At 41.2% G+C, this 25,562-nt stretch overlaps 1 protein-coding gene across 1 annotated transcript in view; it reads right to left on the bottom strand.

The window, feature by feature from the left end:
* Slc35f1 (solute carrier family 35 member F1) overlaps positions 1-25,562 on the bottom strand; it is a 399,998-nt gene that overhangs the window by 13,032 nt on the left and 361,404 nt on the right. Inside the window, exons 5-7 of the mRNA XM_028894956.2 lie at positions 23,390-23,546; positions 21,354-21,406; positions 12,580-12,734 (exon numbers count right to left, since the gene is read on the bottom strand). Of these exons, the coding sequence (XP_028750789.1) occupies positions 12,580-12,734; positions 21,354-21,406; positions 23,390-23,546 (365 nt within the window). The remainder of the gene's footprint in view (positions 1-12,579; positions 12,735-21,353; positions 21,407-23,389; positions 23,547-25,562) is intronic.

Genomic DNA, 25,562 nt, shown 5'->3' with positions numbered 1-25,562 from the left:
TTAGATGTAGACAGATGAAATGTGGGAGATGAAAAAGAGACAAGTTGATACTGAGATCAGTTACCAAAGGAGACTACTTCTGGGAAATATGATTGTGTGTGTGTGTGTATGTGTGTGTGTGTGTGTGTGTGTGTACGTACATGTGAGCATGAATGTGTGCATGCACACACATTTGCACATGAGGACCAAAGGAAAACTTTAGCTGTCATTATTTAGGAGCTATTCCCATTTGTTTTTTGAGACAGGATCTCTCACTATTCTAGAACTCATCAAGTAGGCTAGGCTGGCTGGCCAGTGAGCCCCAGGTATCTCTTCCTGTTTCTGCCTGCCAGTGCTAAGGTTACAAGAATATGACAGCACTTCTGGCCCCTATGACATAGATTCTTTGGATGGAACTCAGGCCCTCATGCCTAAAAGGCAAGAACCTTACTGACTGAGCTACCTCTGTATGCCAAGTATGATTCTTTAGTATATTTTTCACAATGTATTTATTCACCTATAGAATATGCGATCTTTTTAATCATTGAGGATTTACATTTATCTTCTACATTGCTAGTATAAGCTATGTGTTATTCAGGGTATAATTCTTACCAATATTTATCCCATAAAGTTCTTTCATTATTTAATTCATCTCTTTCCAGTAGTCTGAAAATGTCATAGGAAAATGGCATTCAGAAGAGTACAGCAAAGGTTTCGAAATTAGGCATGCAAACCTTAGCAACAAAACTGCAGTCAACCTCATTCAAAATATCTCTTGTATACATCTCATTTAGTTGGGGAAGGAAAGTCCTCCCGGGGAACATAGATTACTGTCAGCGTTCTGATGCTCAGGAAATGGGGCATGCTGCAAAGTTCAGTGGTGACAGCATGGTGCCTGCAGACCCTTACCCTTGGCTCAAGTCTGCTCTTCTGCTCGGCATCTAGCTGCTTAGTGGACTGTACTACAAAGACATTTTTTTCTTCATTCTCTATGCTCAAGCTTGTAGGCACATACACGCTGCTATTGAACAGTGGGAGAACTCAGCTTTCATTTAACATCTGTATGAGTTATTGATGAACATGGAAGCCATTCTTTCTTAATTTATAGAAATGATCAATGGCTAAGGGATGTTTTGATGATAGCTGGAGGAGCAGAGTTCTTGACAAAGTGACACATAACTTCCTCCAGCTGCACCGGGATTCTTTATTTCTTCTCTTTCCTGTGTCTGATAATAGCAAGAAGGACAGAAGAATGAAATAAATGGATGAGTAGTTTATGAGTAAAGAAAATTTTGGTGTGGAGCTGTCAAGGAACAAATTACATTATAGTTTTAATAGTTATTTTATTTCTAAATAGCAGTTTGGTTCCTGATACATAGCTGTTATCTACTAAATAATCCTCAATATCCATTTTAAAATTAAAATAGAGATATGTACAGGCTCTGGGCCTCAGTTCTGGGTGCAGAAACTTGGGTTATTTCAATAAAATCTTATATGCTACAATTATTGAATTACATAGGGCTGTTTAATCTTTGAAATCTCTGGAGTACTGTAATAATGTGAGACACTCAATAACACTGGTAGAATTCTTACATTTTAAATTAAACTTTGGAACTCGTATAAAAATAGAACTAGTTCACTAAAGTTCAAATGGAATTTTGTGTTCTTCTACTACTAGTATTAGACAATTTTTCTCCCAAAATCTACAAGTATCTTCTAAATTTAACTCCCATGAGCCAATATATACATAACCATGTGTCTGACTCTCTCTCCTCTCTCTCTCCATTTTTGAAAGAGAGATATATGGAAATAACAAAGCATCATAAGAGGCCTGTGACACAGAAAGGACATTTATTGTCAAATTAGGCAGTGTGGATAATGCTCTCTTTTTCTGGACAAGTTAATGTGTGTACATGATTATTGCCAGATATCGCAGCTCCTGGGTTGCACTAGAAGTACGAAATCAGTTTGGAATGCTCGCCCTGTCTCTGCTTGTCCTGTCTTCACCCACCGTTCATTATCTGGTGTAAAATATGGCTTTAATGTCTCTTCCTCCCCATCTCTGTTCAGGGTGGCTGGTTCACATTGATTCTCCTTCATTCCTTCATACAAAATGAAACCCATCAATGACTGAGCTGAAGACATCCCAATCCACCCTTATTACAAAGTCTTAGATGCCACCAAAAACTCCAATAGAGGGCAGACATTCTATGTATTCTGAAATGGGGTGAAAATAATTCCAGTTAGCTTTGAAAAGAGGTCTGAACATAAAGAACTATGTAGCATATTAAGTATGATTTTTTTTTTTTTTTTTACTTTTTAGAAACTTTATTAAGAACATATTTTGGGGGAAATACTTGGGTCCTGATGCTAAAGGCATGTACCATTTCATTTACCTCTCAAACTATCCTTATGAAATGAGTACCACCAACATTTTTCTAATGGGAAAACAGACACTAAGTAACTTCTGCTCAAGGCTGTTATAAGCAAATCACAAAGTTTTCTCTTTGTTTCTGCATTTTGAATTAGAAACTCTGCATGTAACTCAGCTGCTCTCAAACCCTGCATCCCCCCCCTCCAGCTTCCCAAGTACTAGACTTTCAGACACCTGTCACCATGCCTGGAACACACCAGAGACTCTTACCCAGGGATATTTGCTCTAATGCAGAGCATTGTCTGTGACCTGGATGGGAAACCTTGACCTTCATTGTTATTTCCCTCAAACTGACATTTAGCATGTTTACTTAAACATTAATGTTACATCATCCTTAACAGTATTTGAGATTTTTGAGCAATATAATGGTGACATGTTCATGTCACAGATCTCCTCAAATACTGCTTCTTCTTATCACTGCTTTGAAATGACAACCACTATTAGGTCTCTGGCTAGATCTTGTGGTTCATACATTACTATATTGTGACATTTAAAAATATTTTGGCTGTCTCAAAAACCAATACACATACACACACATATGTGAGTGTAGTGATGTATGCCTTTAACCTCAGCACTTGGGAGGCAGAAGCAGGCAGATCTCTGTGAGTTCAAGTCCACCCTGGTCTACATAATAAGTACCATGAAAGCCAGGGCTATAAAGAGATCCTGTCTATAAATAAATAAACAAACAATATTTTGATAGCTTTAGTAAGTTGGTCTTGTAGTCCTATTCATCTTATTTAAGAATCTCAAAACATTGTGAAAAGCGGTCTTTGGGCATCATTAGAATGCCAGGTGGATCCATTGGGGGGAAATAGGAGCTTTCCAGTAATAGGTAGTGGAGCTGGAAATTTCTACTAGGCTCAGGCTTGTGATTACCATTCTGGCTGAGCTTTGCTCATGTTTTGGTGGACATCCTTGCAGATGTGTGCTAGTGGACACATGATTACTTGCCCATCTGCACATGTATAAATATTCCAATAAAGTTGTTTCTTAGTAAAGAGGTCAGAAGGAAGCAAGACTATAGAATTTCTCAGTGCTTCAGTGAAAAGCTGATGGGAAAAAAAATTAAAAGCACTGTTCAAGGGCAGGGCTAAAACTGAATACCATATACTTGGACAAGCAGTAGTCAATGGAGAGTCTAGAAGATTCCAGCATGAATCATCATTGTTGCAAACCTAGCACTCACTATGAAAGGTACTCAGGGAAGAAGGTGCTGACTCATTGGTCCATTTACTTCCATTTACTGGTCCTGTGGAACAGTGGGCCAGCAGCTCAAGGGACAAAGGGGTTGTTCCTCTAAAAATGGGACAAGCCATAAGCCATGCTTTGTTTCAGCCTTTATGTTGGAGCCAATCTTTGTTCTTTATCTTAGCATAAAGGATGCTACGGTTTCTGTAAACTTGGCTCACTAATATTCTAGACTATGGGAGATAAATCTTTATGGGTTGTTGTGAAAATTAGGCATCTCAGTGTAAGGGATAGGGGCAGAACACGCATTTTGATGATAAACACCCCCCTCCACATCCTCTCAGGAGACAACTAGTGCTGTTTATTCTTTGCTGTAGTCAATCCAAATGCAAGCCTTTCCTTTGATTCTGTCTACAATACCTCTAACCTGGTCATTTCCCCTCAAAATTTGTTATTGTGTTAACAAGTTTCAAATATCTTTGTGATATGGAGTTTATAATAGACTTAAGAAGAAGGAATTTTGACCTCTCTCTGTCATTCTGGAAATGCTGTACAATGTGTCCCCAACTTTTCTATTCCTTCCAGAATATTTGGTAAATGGGAATTTTTAATATGGCAGGAAATAGATGTTTGTTCACTAAACCTATTTTCTTTTCTTCTTGCATAAATGGCTTGACTACATTTTCAACCTCGCTGTGGCTGTGTGACTGAGTTCTGACCAATAGAATGGGGAGGAGGTTAAAGACACTTAGTATTCACAGCCATACATGTCACCAGTCTGTCTCACAAGAGATACTCACTGAAGGCCTAGCCCAGATATCAATAAACTTCTTATGCCTAGTAAATATTTTTATTTTATCTTATTACTTTGTGTGTATGTGTGTTTTGTCTGCATATTTGTTTGTACACCACATGCATGCAATGTCCTCAGAAGCCAAAAGAAGGCATTGGATTCCCTGGGACTGGAGTCACAAACAGTTATGAGCTTCCCTGTGGATGCTGGGGATTAAATCTGGATCCTCTGGAAGAGCAGTTGTGCTCTTAATCACTGAGACATTTTCCTGTCCCTAGCTAGTAAATTAAAATCAACATCGCCACTACACACAAATCAATATGGTTGGTGTATAAAGAGGCCAAGTCTGTGCCTCAGTGGAACTTTATTTATAAGAGCAGGTGGATGGCTTACAAGTCCTTTTTGATCCTTTCACTAGAGGATAGCAGTTGATGGATGAAACCTGGGCACCTGAGCAACTGTGGGAGCAGTGAAACCCAATGCTTAAAGCCAGCAACACTCACCCCAACTCATCCAAAAGAAAGGAGTCTCAGAACAGGCTGTGCTGGGGGGTACTGGACACAGAGAAGCCAAGCTAAAATCCTCCGTCATTCTAGGTGGTGATTCATGTGAAGTGCTTTTGGCCTGGGATATGAATTTCTTCAATTCTCTACACACCTGACATGGTCATAATGTACCTAAGACAGTCATTAAAAGCTAAATATTAATTTTCAAATCTCATATTTTCAATTTATGTTTGGCTATGATGAGCTTAAAATCCATTACTCTCTCTCTCTCTTTATCTCTCTCTCTCCCTCCATCTCTCTTCTTTTCTTTACAAAAAGAAGCATAAAATGGAATGCATGAGGGAGAGTATTTTTATACATACAATGTGAAGAATTGCCCTAATGCTTATCAGTTGTCAAGGGAAGAAGTTTGTGTGCCCTGGCTTCTAAAGACTAGGCACATTATTGAAATTGCTCACTGCCACCGAGGATCAACAGGGCTACACAGCTCAGGGTTTTGACCTACATCTAATGAAAGATTCCACTCTTAATGAAAAGGTCCCATCCCTGCAATCTATCTGGCATGGATACTTAGATGCTAAGGGCATTGGAAATTGCTGGCCAACTTGAGTTTCTGGGGTTTGGAATCTCATCTTTTGCGTTAATCTGCCTGGTGATTTTATAGTGCTTCTGTCAACTTTGTCTGTCAATAAGATGGCAAATCACAAAGCAGCAACTGCCCATAGCAGGCACAGGATAAATATTTGTGGGATGAAGCTGTTTTAAATTTAACGCATGATAATATTTCATTAAAGTGAATCATGCTCAGAGTTATTAAATTTCACGTGCCAGATCTCTTGCAATAGCACTGAAAGAGAAAGGGAAGGTGACATGTGGCTGTAACACTAGTGGCAGAAGGAAGGGTCACAGTGTCAGGGAGCTCTGTCCCTGACCTTGAGGAATCCAACCTGGGGCATTAGCATAGTGGTTATATTGAGACACTTTTCTGATGGCTTCATAAGTCTTGGAGATAAGTTATCTCATACAAGGTTTAGACAACAATATTCTGAATGATTCCTAATGAAAACAGATGAAATTCTACGACATGGACACTCATTACTTTATGCAGAACAGCTGAGGTCACTTTCTTGGATTCATCATATTAAGAGCTATCTTTCACCTGTTAGCTAGTGAATATTTGGATGGTAAAAACATTCGATGCAAGAATAAAGTTTATAGAGATCTTATAATCCTGAGGTACTGCTCTTCCGGCAGGGGTGTTTGTAGCTTGCTGATGTTCTCTGTGAAGAGTCATATGAGCTGATGACTTAAGTAGAGTACTTGATGGGAACTAGAAGAGAGTTTATGGTGTTAATTTTTCTCTCTCAGTTTCTAGAGTATGCTATCCAAACTGTGATGTCAGCATCTTCTCATGAAATTCCTTTAAATGTTCATTATTGCAGCAGTTCTGTGGTACTAGTAAAAGCCTTGGAATGGTTACAGCGAATGTGTGGAGGTCATTCTCTAGTTTAAATGTCAGACAGAAAGAAATATTCCCCACAGTCAATGTTGGTCACTACTTTGCTGAAAACTTTTCTGCACACAGTAGCATGTCATTTCATTTTAACAACCTTGAAATGCTGTTTGTGTTTCTGGTTTACTCTTAAAAATCTGTTGTAAGAAAGAAAAGAATTCAGTTGAAAGTGACTGATGTAATATAGCTATTCTTTTTTTGTTGTTTTTGGTTTTTGGAGACAGGGTTTCTTTGTGTAGCTCTGGCTGTCGTGGAACTTGCTCTGTAGACCAGGCTGGCCTCAAACTCATAGAGATCCACCTACCTCTGCCTCTGGAGTACTGGGATTAAAGGCATGTACCACCACCCTCAGCTTATATTTTTATATGTGAGAAGCCAGGTTTGACTTTTCAAACATGAGATAAGTTAGCAAGAACTCATAACAAATTGTTAAGAGATGCATCTAGTTATACGATTTTAACATCAATAGAAAAAAATAGAGCAAGGTAGGGATTACTGAGCCTGAGTTACACATTTAATTAGAGAAGCCTATGGTCTGTGGTCACTGCTGAATGGTGATGTCTTCCAACTTACTCTTCTGAAACATTGCGTGTGGCAAATCTCATCATCTTGAAATCTAGAGACAAGAAGTATCCACCTCGAAGAATTTAAAGAGTAAATGCAAACCGCACTCTCCATGTAGGCTCCTGTGACTCTAGGCCACATCTTACATTCAGCTGCTCCATTCATATCTCACACAGTAGACACTGAAGGAGTTCTTTAACTCCAGTCTATCTTCTCTCCACATGAATTACTGATTTCATTATTAAAATCACATATTATCAGGACACTGGAACACCTTTGAAAAGTCAGCTGAAGAATTCTACTGCCAGAGTACAAGGCATCTGAGGGGGCCTGTGTACCTTCATTGTCCAGACGTGGTTTCTGAACAGGGTGCCATCATGCCCCAGCTGGCCTGACCTGAAGCCTGGGTATTCCGGTTGTCTCCTGTGACTATTAATAGTTCCCCAGTGGTAGTCAGAACAATGTGCTCCCCGATGATGTATCCTAATTCCTGAAATCCCTGAATATGTTACTGAGCATGACAAAAGGGACTCACCAGATGGCATTAAATTAAGGATTTTGTGACGGGGAGATTGTCATGGTTTGTTGGGTAAGCTCTCTATAATCCAAAAGTCTCTAATAGGAAAGCAGGACTAATGGTCAGATCTGAAGATACTATACCCTGACTTGGAAAATGGAGGAAGGGACCAGAAGACAGGGGGAATGCAGGCAATCCTTAGAAGGTGGATAGGAAATGGGGTTCTCCTCCAGAGCCCCCTAGAAGCAACAGAGCCACCCGAATGTGATTGTAGCTGTGAGTCTGCCGACTTTCAGAACCAGAAGATGTTAAAGCCACTGGCCAGCCACTGGCTTTGTGGTAAGTTATTAAAGCAGCCATTTTCCATTTCTGAAGAATCCTCTTTATACAACACATACAGAGCCTGTAATATGAAGCTCTGACCTAGAAAAGCCAAGACTATGAAACTGAAAAATTTCTGTGTCAGTATCTCCCTGGGTTTGGTTTCAGGGGCCTCTGAAGCTGAGTAAGACTCTTTTCCCAGCCTTTCCATGGGTTGCTAGAGATTTACTATTCTGGATTCAATATTGCTGTCAGCAAATAAAGAACAGAAGCACAGAGCCACTTTCCAAAGTCATAAACATAGAGATTGCATGAGCCCCATTCCGTCCAGATAGTCTCATTTAGAATCGAGACACTTGCCTTCCAGGATGAAATGCTGTACTGTCCAGTCAGCACCAAGACAGAGATGCTGCTGTGGGCTGATGGGAGGGAGAAAGAGTGGATTTTTCCCCCTGAGGGTGTAAAGTAGGAAAAGTGAATAATAAATATTGGGCAGGAGAGCCTCATTTAGTCATTTAATTCTGTGTGGGTAAGCAACATCTGTGTGAAAGCTGTCTTTCCTGTCAACTTCAGACATTTATAACCGTACCAGAAGGAGGTATAAATAAACACATCATGATGAAGAGAGAGGATACACTCTAACTGTAGGCGGTAGTAAAACCTATAGCGATCCCAGAGGTCTCTTCCAGTCCCTCTACATTCTTGCTCTCATATGCTTGTCCTAGCTCTTGCAGTGATGAGGACTGATTCTTAAGACAGGCAATTCCACATCTGGAATGATCATGTTCTGACAGTCCTACTATTTAGCAGTAATCTTTTTATCGGCACCACTTACTTTCTTGTAAGTCTGAACGAGGGGTTTGACTATAGGTCAAACATTAGACGAAACATTAGATGCCTAGAATGCCTGGGTCAGTGAGACTGGAGACTGTACACCAGGATTCTGGAAACTCTTCACATGAAGCTGGAGTTGAGAATTACCAGCTCGCACCTGCTCTTCATGGTTACAAATCCTCACCTGCTCTGAGTGTTCTCTTCATTAGCTGTGGCTGTCACCTGTTCCTTTGGAGTAGAAGGCAGAAAGCAATTTGAAGCTATCATGAGTCGCCTCAGGGAAGGAACCCATAGAAACATAGAAAGCATTCGGAGGAGACCCAGCGGCACAGAGCGGTAGTGGGATAACTTGATTTCTTCCACGGTTACATAAGCCTCTTTAGCAATAGACAAATCTGATGTCATCAAAAGCGTACTTAGGAAGGTTTTGTTATTCAAATGTCACTGGGGAAAAAAGCAGACAACCACCAAAAGGGAGAAATATTTGCAAGCCATGTATCTGATAAGGGTCTGGTATCCAGATTATGCCAGCAATTATTGCCATTCAATAATGAAAACAGAAACAATGCAAGATGTACAAGAGGGTCTGGGAATTTGGCGCCATTGGTACAATGCTTGCTTGCCTTGCCTGCATGAAGGCCTGGGTTCAACACCCAGCACCAGATATGGTGGCACACACATGCAATCCCAGCATGCAGGAAGCAGAGACAGGAGGATCCGAAGTTTAAAGTTATCTTCAACTACAAAGAACTATGAGGTGAGTCTGGACTACATGACTACAGATCTCTAGATCCATAGATAGATAGATCGATAGATAATTATATAGATAGCTAGATAGATGAAATAAAAATAAGCAAGAGACTTAAACAGATATTTTTCTAAAATAGATGTATAAAAATATATCAGCTTTTTCTTCCAATATCTCCATAGAACATACATATTAATACTTTATTACCGTACTATTTTTTTAATTTTATAAAATTTACTAACATTTTTGCTTCGATTTTTCAATTGCTCAAATTCAGAAAGCAATGGACCTCTGGGGCAGTTGGCTATTCAGGCAAATCCTCCTAGATCTGTCCCCAGATTCTGATCTGAGACTTTGGGAGATGGCTGATGGGTATTTATTTATTTATTTATTTATTTATTTATTTATTTATATATTTATTTATTTGAGGAATGCTGGTAGCTGGAATGGGTCTGGACTGTCTAAAACATGACCTTGGCCCTCACTCATAGCAATGACTTTAGTCATCCTTTCCAAAGAGATAAGCAAGATATTCTTCTGGTTTAGGAGCCAATGAAGCTGTTAATTGATAATTAGAGTATCAATTACAAGGTTAACTGGTAAGGACTGACTTCATGCTAAGGAGTGGGCGAGACCAGGATATTTAACTTTAGGGGAGAAAGGTGGTCACTCTGCTGTTGTAGTGAGACTATGGCCAAGTGGTCTCCAAGGCTTTAGAAAACAATTGGGATTTTGGGGGAACCTGGCCCTCCCAGCACTGTGGTCAAGAAACAACCTGAGAGGAACATGATTTTATCCATATGAGGACTTGGGAGAGCTCAGGACACAGAAACTGTGGGATGTGGACAAAATGAGTTACGACATCAAACATTGCCAAGCCTTGGGAAGCTTCTTTTAACTGTCAATTTGACACTACGCTGGGCAAAAAGTTTCATGCAAAATAGAGACTCACAGGGAACTAAGGAGATGTTAGTCAAAAAAAGGATATTTCCAATTTACAAGATGAGTAGGCTCTGAACACTAGTGCCCATGGAGGTGACTATAACTATAATGGTAATGCTTGTGTGAAATCTGAAGAAGATTGACTCTAATGTGGGAGAGAGATGAGAGAAAGAACTGGCTATGGTTGTGTCAATTAGCTTGATTGTGGTAAGCCTGTCACAAAATATGTGTACTGAAGCATCTTGTCCTATGCTGTCTTAGGGTTTCTATTGCTGTGAAGAAACACCATGACCACAGCAACTCTTATAAAGGAAAATATTTAATTGGGGTGGCTTACATTTTCAGAGGTTTAGTCCATTATCACGGTGGGACATGGCAGCATGCAGGCAGACATGGTGCTGGAGAAGGAGCTGAGAGTTCTATACCTTAATGCACAGGCAATAGGAAGTGAACTGTCACACTGAGTGTAGCTTGAGCATAGAAGACCACCCCACAGTGACACACTTCTTCCAACAAGGCCACACCTGCTCCAACAAAGCCACACCTCCTAATAGTGCCACTTTCTTTGGGGGCCATTTTCTTTCAAACCACCATACATGCTTTAAACAGATACAATTTGAATTTGTCAGTTACATTTGGGGAAAACTATAGCATCTCTCCTACTTGATTGCTTAGTCTTCTGGATCTGTTTCCAGTCCTCCCATTGACTGTCCTAGCCTGTGTTCTCCTCTCTCTGTTTTGAGTAGGACTCCAGCCTCTTTCTTCAATAATTCTGATTATTCACTTCAGCTTTGCCTCTTGTCTTCCCCAGTACCTATACTTCTTAGCTTATCATTTCTCCAAGAACCCCGGTCTCAACCCCAAGCCCAGCTCCATGTGGTTGAAGGAGCTCTGTCTGCTACCATGCCCCAACACCCACTGGACTGGTGATACTGACTGATGCCCTTCGCCGGCAGGGCACAGGGTCTTCATTTCCTGCTCTTTCTTCTTTTGTGTGTCCTACTTTGGATATATGTGTTTGGACATTCTACACTTGGCCGCCGCACTGTGTTGGATTCCCCATCAATCTGTATCTTACAGGATTAATGAAGGAATACGAAGTAGGTCTCTTCTCACATGCCAATTCTAACTGATTATCAATGGATGCAGCAAGTGTGGTGTGAAGAGGAACAGCAGTGGACATTGGCATGTAACACTCAGTTAGTCATGCCTGCCTCTGTGAAGATGTGTGTAAGGTCTTTTCTGTGCTGTGAATGAGAAATGCACCCCATAGGCATATGTATTTGAGGACTTGGTCTCAACCTTGTGCTGTATGAGACCATCAGGAGGTGGCGCTTTGCTGGAGGAAGTACATCTCTGCGGTGGGCTTTGAGGGTTTGCTTGACTGGCCCCATTTCCTGTTTCTCTCTGTGTCTTCTGTGTGCAATGGAATGTAATCATTGTGCTTCCTGAATGGCAGAAAAGGGTCATGCCCCTGCTCCCAGGCCTGCCCTCACCTGAATGGACTGGATTCCCTCTGAACTTTGAGCCAAAAATAAACCTTTTGTTGTTGTTGTTCCAAAAGTTGCTTTTTTGTTAGGATGTTTTATGACAATAGAAAAGTCACCAGTACAGTCTGGCCTTTGAAGAGACAGCCATCTTTGGAGGGGTCATTTCTTCCAGGGCTGATACATTGACTGCAAATGCTTGCCACGAGTCTTTTCTTTCTTCTGCCAAACCCCGGTATTTTAGTTACAATACTTCCTTGAGGGAATGCAATGGTCTTTTCCATTCATGTTTGCTATAGAACATCTGCAACTCAGAACTGTGGGGATTATGGATTATATCACTTCCCCAAAGAGAAAATAAACAACCGAAGTCTTCAGCAAAATCTATTTTGTGGCTGCAGCTTGGGAACTGAATGTAAAATTGAATACAAACTTTCTAATCTCATGTTGGAAAGCATAGCTTCTAGGTTGAGCTGTTCCCCCTTATTCAAGAGCTTAACTCTCCATGACTGTTGTTTACCTTTACTGTCTGTTGTCCCTAGTCACTGGTTTCCCAGAATAAAATGATGCCTTTATTTTGAGTTGAAGTATGAATGAATGAATATCCAAATTGTGGGATCTCCACCCAGAGCTGAAGTCCCACTCATGACAGAAAGTCAGGACCCGACTCACCAAATCCCATAACGTGTCCGGCAGTACTTGATATTCCTATGACTGTCATTGCCTCCCAGAAGCACTGACGTAGCTTACCTTGTAATGGAAGAGAAAGAGTCCGCAGAACAGGCTGTAAAGATCCGCTGTGAGCAGAGAAAGGTTGACGGAGGTGGCACTCGTTTTCTTTATGACGACTGGCATAAAGCTGTAGAGACCAAACATGCAGGCACTAAAGCCAACGTAGAGCAGTCCTGTGGAGCAAAGAGAAGACAGTGTCAGGGCCTCCTCAGGGCATCCGAAGCATCTGGACCTGGAGGATAAGGGGATGGGGCACATCATCCAGGACTCACTATAGGTAGTTTTTCTCTTTCACTGCATTGTCTTATGTTGAATATTGGCTGGCACATACATACAACATAAAATGGGAACTTAAAATTTGTGCTTGGAAAATGCATGCTCTGCTTCTTCCCACATAGCTGACATCCTGCTGTGCTTCCAGAAAAGCTTCTTGGTGCAATATGCAGAGGCTTCCAAAGTCTGCTGCACACACACACACACACACACACACACACACACACACACACAAACACACACACATACACGTGCGTGCGTGCGTGCGTGTGTGCATGCGCGCACATGCACACACATGCACACACACCTGAGGAGGTCAGAAGAAAGCATCAGACCCCCTAGAGCTGGAGTTGAAAGCCATTGTGAGCCTCCCACATATGGGTAGAGAGAACCAAATGCTGGTCCTCTGCAAGAACAGCAAAGCTTCCTTAGTTGCTGAGTTGTCTCTCATGGCCTGTCCATGTATTTCAAAACATTTTAACCTCTTAGGTTTTACTTGCAAAACAGGAGTGAATGAAATACACTATGCACTGCTCTCAAGGGTAAACTACACAGTTACTGAAATTAGAGACCTGAACTTAGACTACCAAACTGAAGACTTAAACTACATCTTTGAACAGACAATGGGATTGCTTCAACCATAGGAAATCTGTTCATTTCTTTAAAATGAATGAATTCTGCTCATCTCTACGCCAAAGAAATTGAGCGTTATCCTTCTGTCAGCTTTCCTAGGCAGTTGTGGACTCTGGACATATCATTGGCGGTACTAATTCCATGAGTACAAGGTTTGGACTGTCTATAGCAGCGTTCTGTATGTAACTGTAGGCTCCATCATTTCCCAGACGTTGAGGTAATACATATGCACAAAAAATCATGCTTATTTTTCTGCTTGTTCTCTGAAAGAACAAGACACGATACAATTCTAGGGTTCTCTGGGTGATATACAAGTGACTCTTGGATTAAATATGTCTGGTGTAGAGTGTGAGCACTTTGCTTCCTTTCAATCCTGGGGGCTCAGGGGAACTTGGTCACAATCGGATGTCCGGTTCCTCTGATTAAGATCAGTGATTCCTCCATTGTTTTGCTTCTAAAGGACACAGAGCTTAGTCTATACTTCTGATCCTAGGTTTAAGAAAAGTTACATCAGATACATATGAAAGTCATTGTGAACATTAAGCAAACAGTACAACAGCCCCCTCTAGTGTGGTGGACATGCCCTCCACACCAAGCCGGATGATATCCCTACTTCTGGGTTCAGTAAGCTAGGAGACCTCATTGCATGTATACATTCTGCCAAAATCCTAATAGATGCTGTGTGACTCTCCATCAGAAATTTTAATTCCATAAAAATAGTCAATTTCCTTTTACTTGAGTTTCATGTTACTTACAATTGATTTTCCTTTTAATCAACTTACAAAAAAATATAACAAAGACTAGATAACCTATGACTAATGCACAAGAAGACCCAAGAATTAATTCAGAATTCCTTATGAAATCTGCCATTAACAGACTAGGAACAAGTTCTACCCTTAAGTTATTCTACTGAAGATAATCAAATTTGGGTAGAATATAGTCCAGACACACCAGAACACCAGAGCCTTTCTTTTCCTGCCTGCCTGCCTGCCTGCCTGCCTGCCTCCCTCCCTCCCTTCCTCCCTTCCTCTCTCCCTCCCTCCCTCTCTCCCTTCTTTCCTTCTTGTCTGTTATCTTGGGCATCATTGATTTAGCTTATAGGATAACTGTGGTGACATATTGTATACCCTAATAAAATTTACCCGAAGATCAGAGAGACAAAGGAAAAAGCCAGAACCACCACCTCTCACGTCACCAATTCTTCAGCCTGAAAAAGCCTCAGCCAATAGGCTTCTAGCTGGATGAGCTTCCTCAGCCAAAAAGACTTTAGTTCCTGTCTCCTCAAGCATTATATCCCTTTCTCTGCCCAGCCATCACTTCCTGGGATTAAAGGCGTGTGTGCTTCCCAAGTACTGGGATTAAAGGTGTGTGCCACCACTGCCTGGCTCTGTTTTCTCTCCTAGACTGAGTCAATCTCATGTAGTCCAGGGTGGCTTTGAACTCATAGAGATCCAGACAGATCTCTGCCTCCCTTGTGCTAGGATTAAAGGTATGTGCCACCACTGCCTAGCATTTATGTTTAATCTAGTAGCTTGTTCTGTCCTCTGATCTTCAAACAAATTTTATTAGGGTACACAATATAGCACCACACCAGTAAGACGTGGTGGCTTTGGCTTGTTCCTTTGTCTCTTTGATCTTCAGGCAAATTTTATTAGTGTATACAATATATCACCACAGATAACTGTGCTAACAAGTTCTGGAATCCTAACCTTCTATCTTCTTATCTGGTAAAGCATACATGGACACTGACCTGTGGGCTCTGATGGTTTATGTTCACTCTCTTTTTCATAGAGAATGGCCAGGGCTTGCTTTAAGAAGGATCCTCAGCTAAGTCTGCTCTGCCAAGGTGGCATTGACTTTGAATGTGAGGACCAGGAGCTTAAAGGGGGCACAGATGTCTCCACCTGAAAAGATTCTCAAGGAGGGGAAAGTTATGGTTTATTCCAGAGATCAGAATGACTGAATCGTAAGAATGAGGTAGAGAAATTAGGGAGGCTGTAGCTCATATGGAGCCCTGTGTGTCTTAGGAAGAAATCTCTAATTGCAATAGGAATCCCCTGAACAGTTTGCACCAGTGATCTAGCACAATCTGATCCACATTTTGAAAAGATGACTCTGGCTACTCTTTGCAGGAGGAAGGGAATGGGGACAGCACAGGAAGGGAGTTGTGAGGAGAGCGGCATCTGTGTCCAGGAAGGAAAGGTGTGTGGTTCACTTGGGGAGCAAAAGGGAAGTGCCTGGGTCTGTGAATACTGAGTCAACCTGATCATGGCTGGAAGGTAAGCAGTGGGGGCAGGTGGGAGGGCATCAAGGAAGAGACTTGCTCTCTACTGTCGCAAATGAGTGAATTGTGGTGCCATTGTACTGAGACAGAGAGAGCAATGAGAAGATGGGGTTTTCAGAGAAAGTGAAACAACACTTGAACGTGTTGGTTTAGATAGTTATTCATCATTCATGTGGATCTGCCTAGTAGAGTTCTGGATGGGTCGTGAGCAGGCTCAGAGAAAAGGCAGGACTTTAAAAATCACATTTACTGACCTAAGCAGAGTGAGAACTCAGCTATATAATAGACCATCACTCTAGTAATCTGGCCAACTCAGGATAGTTCCGGTTTAAACATTCTTCCTGTATTTCACAAAGCTGCCAAAGTTAAATGTGGGTGAACAACACCGTCTTAGCTGATGGTTTCTACTGAGCCAGTCAGGGCTTCTGCATGTGGATACCCTGATTTGTGAGTGAAGCACAGTCAGATAACTGCATAATTAGACAGACGGAGGATGCAGTACTGCCACATCTTGCCCTTCTGCTGTTCTGAGGCAGACATTAGGTAGTTAGTGGACATTGGCAGTTCACCTCAAGACCCAATTTGCTGTCTGTGGAGAGTTTCCAATCAATAGACATGATCAAACAAATGAACTATTTTGGCTAGCAAATACATAATGATTATATTAAATACATCTATAGTCAGAGCATGTATATAACCAGTTCACATTTGCAAGGTATTTTCTCACTAAGTTTAGAGTTTGGTTTCTCTTGTCCTCATGCACTGAAGAGACTTAATGTGGAGAAACTGAAAATAACACTACTGGCTAATCCCTATGGGGTCTTTACTATGTGTCATGGGTGGTATATGCTTTAGCTAATCTCAAAAGCAAAAGAATTGCTGTTGCTACTGTAGATAGGAGATGGATTTATTGATTATTTTGATCAAGAAACACAGTCCATACCAGGTAGAGCAGAGGAAATTTAACAGAGCATATGCTGCAAACATATTTGAATGGGTGACAGGGGAAACAGGGATGGAGAAGAAACTAGAGACTTGCAATAGCTATAAATTATACGCCATGATGTAGAGAGATAAAGGCAGAAGGTGTATTACCTAAGGACAGAAACTAGGGAAGTACCACAGAAGAAGACCACAGGGATTCAGCTGTTTCTGGAGACCTGACCACAAGTAGTATGGAATAAGGAAAACACCCACTTCTTTTCTTCTTCTTTCTGCCTCTCATCTCCCTCTACTTCCTCTCACTGGCCAAACCTGCCCAGCCTGGGAAGGACCATTTGTATGTACAGAACAGGGCGTAGGAAAAACATTGATCTGTAAGAAACAGGCCAAGGACCCTTCCCTTAGCTTTCATGGGCAGTCTGAGTTCTGTGAGTACATGCCACTGATGTCTAAGGCTGAGTTACTCTGAAGATAGAGAGATAAGGGACATCCTGTTTAACAAGTGACTATTCCATTTGGTGTATTTGCATCCATTGTGCACGTAGTGGGTGCCTGTTTGTGATACATGCATTTTATCTCCTCTTTTCCTTTGAGGTCCTAATGGTGTTCTATCATCCCTTTGTATAAACCAGACTAAGATATTTTTATTAATAATAGCAAGATACAATGATTTCTCAGAATATATATATATACACACATACACACTATAGGCCAAATATACCAAGAGCATTTGGCTATCTGGATCTTCTAAGATAATGCAAATTTGTTCTATCACAGGAAACTGAAAGCTTGATCAAGTCATCTCAGAAATGTAGGCATAAGTTTCAGCCTTATACATTCTTTTGTGTGCCTTTGTGTACAATTCTCTCTCTCTCTCTCTCTCTCTCTCTCTCTCTCTCTCTCTCTCTCTCTCTCTCTCTCTCTCTGTGTAGATCAAAGATCAATATCGAGTGTCTTTTTCAATCACTCTTCCATTGATTCTGAGACAGGAAGTCTTGAGGAACTCAGAGCTCACCTTTTAACTAGACTAGCTGCACGGTAAGGCCTGGGAACCACTTGTCTCTGCCTCCCCGGTGCTGACATTACAGATGCACTCCACCAGGCCTGGCTTTTCACCCGAGATCTGGGGATCTGACTTCAGGTCCTCATACTTTTCGGCCACCACTTTGCCCACTGAGTCTTCTCCCCAGCACTCCTCAGTGCATTCTCAAGGAACCTTCAGAAGTTCCCTGCTCTGTGACCATGTGATCCCATTGCCAGGTAAGGTAACAAAACAGTCATCAGCTGTCCCATCGAAAGTGAAAAGGCACCTCCATGTAAGCGAGCCGATTTCTACTGATTCCCAGAACTCCTTTCCTCCACATGTGACTTTCCCATCAGCTCACATTTGTTCATACACCCTTTAACACAGAATGGCACATGAGATAAAGGAACTATTTAAGTTGTTTACTGGGTTTCTGGCAGTGAGCCTAAGGTTCCTGCTCTGGTGGGAGGACAGTTTGGCTGTACTGAGTCCTATGTTTTACTCGAGTTTACTGATCAGATAATCACAAGCAGTCTTTCCGCTCAGTAGAGTAGAACAAAGGAATAAAAACAATGATAACCATTATCATCTTGCTTTTAATCACTCTATCTTGAAATTAGTCCACACACTGTACAACAACAATAATCCATTAAGAATAATCTTCATATCCAGAAAATAGAAAGCATTTCTCTTTCTGCTTTTACACTGTAGCGGGGTAATACTCTCTGCGTTGATAACTTCGGATAACCCAGAGATTCTGTGAGGTATATTAGAATTGTAGACAGAGAGGGGTGGGGTGGGGTACTCACTAACAGATCATGGTAAATGAGGATAGTCTTGGATTCTGTGCTCCCCAGCCCCCATCCTGTGTATTACTCGGAACTGATCTTAGGTCCTTGGACATACCAGGCAAAGACTCTACCTATAGACTACATTCCAGCCACCCCGGGAGTCTGTTCTCTTCATCAGCGCAATATGTGCTCTTCTCCAGGACACAGCCATGAAGGGCAAGGCTCTTGATTCACTCCTGGCTGACCTCCTGAAGTATGTGGGGGCAACGTAACAGGATGTTGACCTCCTCCAATGTCTCCCTGGTCCATGAACTTCAGCGGCTGCTCTGCCATTTCTCAGTTACCCAGAAGACTGTGCAACATCATCTCAAGCCTCTGATATTGTCCCCCTGCTTCCCTTTGGTCTGATCGTTAGAACAGAGACCCATCTTTTCTGCTGTCGTTCACTCACCTGCTCACTCGATGATCACGGGTTTACTGAATGTCACATGTCTATAACCGAGCTGCACGACTAGACCCTGTACTCTATTCGAGCGAGCTAACAGGGACAAAGGTGGCTGTGGTATAAACTTTCCAATTCCAGTGCCCAAGTGCTTCAGAAAAGGGAAAAAAATGAATATTTGATCCTATATCTAGGCCATTTGGGCCTCATTTCCTACCAGGAATTAATTTGATGGCCCTGTGATATGTTCCTTTTACACAGTCTTCATCATTTTGAGCTGCAGGGGACTGACATCTTAATGGCAATATGAGAGCTCAGGATAAAACTACCTTGTGACGGCACATTTAACTAACACTGAATTATAACAAAGTCTCAGCGGACATGCACAGGACATCTATGTAATTAGAGGACAAATTCCTTTTGATTACGGCCATTACCATCAATATCGAATTAATTTACCCTCACAGACCACTGTATGTGAAGTGCTGTGAAGCATTAGTCATGTTTAAGAGCCCTGACTTCTAGAGCTGCAAAGGCACACGCTTCCGGCCCTTCCAGCTGGTTTCTCTCCCAACTGCCCTCTCCTCCTCTTCCCCTTCCTTCCTCTCTATTGTTTTTCACTTAATTGTGACATTCCCTATGCTTACTTAAGAAACAAACCAATGGAGGACTCTGAAACAAACACAGGGGTAGGTTAGCCCCTGTTTGAAGTCACCGAGCTAACCCATGTGGTCATACAAACGCCTGCCACTCAGTCAGCCACCAGGGGGCATAATACTGGTAGTATTATGGTCGTATGCTGTGGGCTGTGGGTGGATACAGTGCTGCAGAGGAATAGGTCACTGATGTCTTTCTCAGTGGAAAGAAAATATACTGAAGCTATCATGGATATCAAAGCTATGTATACTGGAGGTGGAGGGGCAGCACCTGTATCCCCCGCAACCCCGATTTACATTTATTCTGCACATATATTACATGTACTACTACCCCACCTGGCCTAAACTGGTGGTTCTCAACCTTCTTAATGTTGAGACCCTTTAATATAGTTGTGTTGTTGTTGTTTTTTGGCTCTTTGAGGGGAGGCACCACCCAGCTCCCAAATAAATCACACAAGGAAGCTTATTCTTACTTATGAATGCCCGGCCTTAGCTTGGCTTAGTTTCCAGCCAGTTTTTCTTTACTAACTATCCCATCTACATTTTACCTCTGGCTTTTCCTGTTCTCTTACTTCTGTAAATCTTAGTCTTACTCCGTGGCTTGCTGTGTATCTGGGTGGGTGGCCCCTGGAGTTGTCCTCCTTCTCTGGCTCCTAGATCTTAGACCTCTCCTCCCAGATTTCTCTTTCTATATATTCTCTCTGCCTGCCAGCCCCACCTATCCTTTCTCCTGCCTCGCTATTGGCCATTCAGTTCTTTATTAGACCATCAGGTGTTTTACACAGGCACCGTAACACAGCTTCACTGAGTTATACAAATGCAATGTAAACGAAAGTAACACGCCTTAATATTCTACTACACCCAGGTTGTGGGAACCCCAACCATAAAATTATATTGTTGCTACTTTGTAACTATAATTTTGCTTCTGTTATGAATTGTAATGCAAATATCTGATATGTGACCCCAAAGGAGTTCCGACCCATATGTTAAGAACCACTGGCCTACACTCAAGCCATTTTCACTCCTGGTGTCTGTTGCTTCATGATAGACTTTACGAGGGCATAAAGGGGCATTTCATCCTAGGGCTTGCCGAATGATCATCCATTAGAGCATCATCACGGATCTGAAAGCCTTACCCTACATTTTTTTCTTTAGAAGAAAGTGAGTTTAGAAACAAGTGGGATCTAAGATGCCCTGGATGTCTCTGGAGTAGTCCAATGCCTATCTAGCATTTCCAAGGCCAGTTAGAGATCAATTAACAATTTAAGTGTAAGTGCTCCCTTCTGAAAAGGTTCCAAAGAGCCCGGGATGCCCATTATGTTGTTTCTTTTCATGCCTTCTGCTAAGTTCAGTTTTCCCCTTTCCCAAACTGCTGCTCCTTAATGATCACATCAATTCTGTATTTCTTGACTGGAGCAAATTGCTCTCATTTCTGTACCACTACTGCCGTGGGCCTTTCTTTTCTGGTTGGTCTTTAACCTAATAACACACTTTTGTGTCTCCCATAAAACACCTTGACAGTGTTAAGTGGCAGAAGCGCACACAGGAAACCAGATGATTCAGGAAATCCAGTCCCTTTATTGTGTGAAGGACTTCCCACCGTGGCAAGGTAATTTCATCTCCTTTTGTCCCCTGCCATTCGAAATCTCTTCCTTGTCTGCCCCATCCATCCCTTCTTGCACAACTTTTCAAGTGCATTGCTCAGATTTACTAATAAAAACGTAATCTTCAATGAGCGGATGCCTACCTATTTGCCAATCCCAGGGCACCTTTAGCAGCTCCTTGTGTTCCATGATGGCTCTGTAGAGTCAAAGGAAATGGACAAAATGATCACACACATTGCTTCCTTTTTCTGCCATTTACCATATTTACACAAATATTAACACAACCAATTAAACTTCAGAAATAAACTGGCCTCTGCAGAGCAGCCTGTGGTCTCTCCCTGAAAGGTCTTGCTACATGGGTCCAGCAACAATGAGGGTCTGGTGGAGTCTAAACCACACTGTTCTCAACCAAACAGGCATTTTGTTCTTTTGTTTTATTTTTGTTCATGTGCTTTAGGGGAAGCACGTGGTAAGGTCCAGAAAACTCTATGCTTACAGGCTTCATCAATTTGCCCACTGAACAGTCAATGCAGCAGTGATTCTCAGGATTGCATGTGTCTCATAGCTACCTAGAGAGTGTTAAACGACTGTCTCTGGAACCTTCTTTCTAGACCTTCAGATTCAGGTGAACTTGGAGGGGTTCAGGGAGGTGCTTTGCTGATAGCTAGTTCTCAGGTGATGGCAGTGTTGTGGTCCAAGGACTGAACTGGAGCAGGAGGTGAGAGTGGTACCATTTCAACCATACTATCGAGGGTGTGGGTCCAGCACACCCTCAACTTATCTAATTCACCAAACAAAGCCCTTATCTTGGCAGCAGGGCCTCCCTCCAGAGCTCCATTAGCCATGACAGACTGTAATCAAGAAAAAGAGCAGATCTCAGGATATATATTTTGGATGCAAGAATACAAACAATAATGCATAAAATGAACCATCCATCTATGAAATGTCAGCCATGAGTACTTTACCTAAATAATCCTTTCTTCCTCTCACAAAGATGAATTAACAAATTTGGGAGCTTCAAAATGCCACTACACTTTCAAAATGAACCCCAAATAAACTCCCAGAAATTTCCCATTTCTATGTACCTCCTGGAGAGTTTGCAGTACTTCAGGACCCTGAGATTTTTGAGGAATGTGCTGGAAAGAACCTATCTATATACATAATGTTTCAGGTGATGCCAAAATATTTTCAAGTAATTTCTGACAACAACAAACCTATACAGTTACAAAGTGTTTGTTTTGTAGAAAGAAATGCCATGGAATAGCAATTGCTTATTTGGTGAAACTAGACTGCTCCTCACATAGACTGAAATGTGTGTTCTTTACTGGTAGGAAATTATGCTTCATCTACAACAAATTTTGAGAGACCAGATAATGCACTAAGGAATAATTTTTGCTCTAGTTTTGGAATTATTGACAATCTGGTGTATTTTGCTTTATGGCATTTAGTAAATCTCAGTGTTCCTATCTTTTTAAGGAAAAGAGAATGCTAAATTCTGATACTTGATTTGAAATGTGGTTCATTCTTGTGAACTCATGGGCAACAAAGAACATCTATCAAAGGCAATTTTTTTTTAAATTTTTAAAATGGTTTTCCTTTTATGTATATGGTTGTTTTGCCTGCATGTATGTCTCTGCACTACATATATGTCTGGTGTCCAAGGAGATCAGAAGAGGGTATACTGGGATTGGAGTTATGGATGATCATGAGCCTTCATATGGATGCTGAGAATGGAACCTAGGTCCTCTGGAAGAGCAGCCAGTGCTTTTAACTGCTGAGCCATCTCTCCCATAAAAGAGCAATTTTAAAGTAGACATTTCCTAACAGCTACCACTAATAAACAAAATATATTCTCTTTGAAGTACATCAAATCATGACCTTTGTGATTTGCTTATAACTTCTTTATGAATTATAATCCAGTCATTGGGAGAATTAATGTACTTCTTATTCTTCAAAATCATCTTCAAAATCTATTAAATGTTTTGTAATAATTTAGAATACACTTACTTAGTTTGGAAGTAATTTACTAATGATGATATAGCTTATAGATTGAATAAGATCTTTGTGCATGAGTTTGATGATTGCTTTTCTGCCTTAGGTTTTACACTCTGAGGGCAAAAACTGTAAAAATAAAACCCATTCATTTATAGCCTCCATGTTTCTTGTTATTTTTACTCACAATTGAATTCCACTGAAAAATGCACCAAAGAGACCAATCATTCCCAGGAACTCCACTCTGCTCAGAGTTCGGATGATGGATTCTTCCCAGACGTTAGAGATGCCATACAGCGTGGCTCCTCCCAAGACGAGGAGGTCCCCTACCAGCTTATTTTCCCCTAGGAAACAAGGAAAGCAGATGGAGCCTCAGGAAAATCTTCTTAACAAGAACCTGGCACCAGAAAACTGAGCCTCTCTTGTCTACTTTCTTCCGACACTTTTCTAAGAAGCCCAGCAATTTCCAACTGAAATCAAGTGAAGGTTTTAAAAATATGTTTTCTCGACATGCTAGGATATAAAAAGCTACCTATCTTAATGAAACTGGAAGTTTTCCTGAAGAACTGAAGTTTTCTTCAGTTTAATTCGCTCCAAAGGCCATGTCTCTGTCCAGGGATGTGTCTGCAAATACGTGCTAATATGCACATGTATTATTTTTGTTTAAGGACATTTTCCAACCGTTTGGTGAATCTGTCATAAACCCAAAGTCAATTTCTACCCTCTTCAATGCACCGAGAGAAGGTATAACAGCAGTCAATACTATGTTTCTGACTACTGGCAAAATGTGTAAATACTTAGACAAGGAGACCAATGGGATTTGTAAGATTTCAACTTCTCTGACACAGCTTAATATATAATTCACCATAATATTAATATTTTCTTTTCAAACAAAAACCACATTTGTTTTAAACTCAGTTTGGATTGGTTCTCGTTTATGTCCAGTTTTTAATAAATTCCTTATCCGATCACCAAAGTAAACTCATTCCACTTCAGGGAGTGTGGATGGAAGCCATGGAAAGAGAGAATGAAGATAAGCAGCAGGAGCACCCTGACTGGAGGACTCTCTCTCTAGCGGCTTCTGACTCTGTGCACCAGGTGCCAGGCAGCTGTCAGCGCCGCAGATGCACAGCTCTGAGAGACGTGAAGAATGGGAAGCATATCCACAACAATAGCCCTCTTCAGGAAGAGACTCACTTTTGCAATCTTTGGATTCTGAGATTATCTGAACAACCCCAAAACTGTAGAAGAAGATAGTCACTATTCTTTGGAGAGCATAGAACATTCTCTAGGTAGAGAGTTCACATGAATCAAAGCAGGGCTTGGACGGACTTCTGTATTTGGTCACCTCAGAGTATATCTCTATGCTAAATGGCATCACCCTTTTCCAGGCCAAGTCCCACTCCTGGTGACAGGGAGAGGGAAGAGAGTGGAAGAGACCCTGAAAGACAATGGCTTGCTGGAATTGCTCTCAAGGAAATGAAGTTGAGAATGTGATTCTGGGAGGGCTGCGAGATTTCCTTGAGTCCATGAGGAGCTACCACAACTCTTCAGCAGATGAGCAGAAAACTTAATGAAGCCCTGATGAGAAAGCAGACCTGGAGGAAGCCGCCCTGGGCAGCCTGGGAAGGCTGCCATAATAGGGAAATTTTTAGCAACTGATTAATCTTCATGTGTCAGCTACTGAAGTATGAAAATCTTTGAATTTGACATAGTCAATACCCTAAATTCTAAAGCACATCTTGTCTCTTTTCATTCAGGAAACATTTCAGACTCTTGTAATGACATTAAATTATTGTTATGAATATCAATTATTGTTGTACTAGTAAAATATAGAAGGGCTTCTTAATAGAAGTCTTGGTTAATATAATTAATTTTCTATGAATAGATTCTTGAAAACGAAGTCATAATGAAGTATTTTTATAAAAATCAGAGGAACATAAGTCTATCTTTTAAGTCCTAAAAAGTGGACACTGTTTTTGGTGAATAGTATTGTACAGTTGTTTATCTTTTAAGATTTATTTGTATCCACATGCACACATGGACATCATATCTCTAGAAGCTGGAGTTACAGGCAGTTGTAAGATGCCAGATGTGAGTGCTAGAAACCAGAATCAGGTCCTCTGGAAGGACAACAAGCACCATTAACTGTAGAGTCTCATCCACCCATCTTTCTGTAAACTGACCTACTAAAGGAAATGTAGTTATCAGTACTTTAAAATTTCATTTATTTTGTGATAATTTTTGATAGTAATACAATTGCATACAATTTCCAGATCAGAAATATTTTCAAAGCTATCTTGACAAAATATTACATAGTATTTATTATGATTTACCAGTAATTCTATTAATCAGTTTTT

This window comes from Peromyscus leucopus, chromosome 8a, assembly GCF_004664715.2.
Source record: "Peromyscus leucopus breed LL Stock chromosome 8a, UCI_PerLeu_2.1, whole genome shotgun sequence".
NCBI lineage: Eukaryota > Metazoa > Chordata > Mammalia > Rodentia > Cricetidae > Peromyscus > Peromyscus leucopus.
Note: the sequence above shows the minus strand (reverse complement) of the source record. Positions and strands in the feature narration are given on the sequence as shown.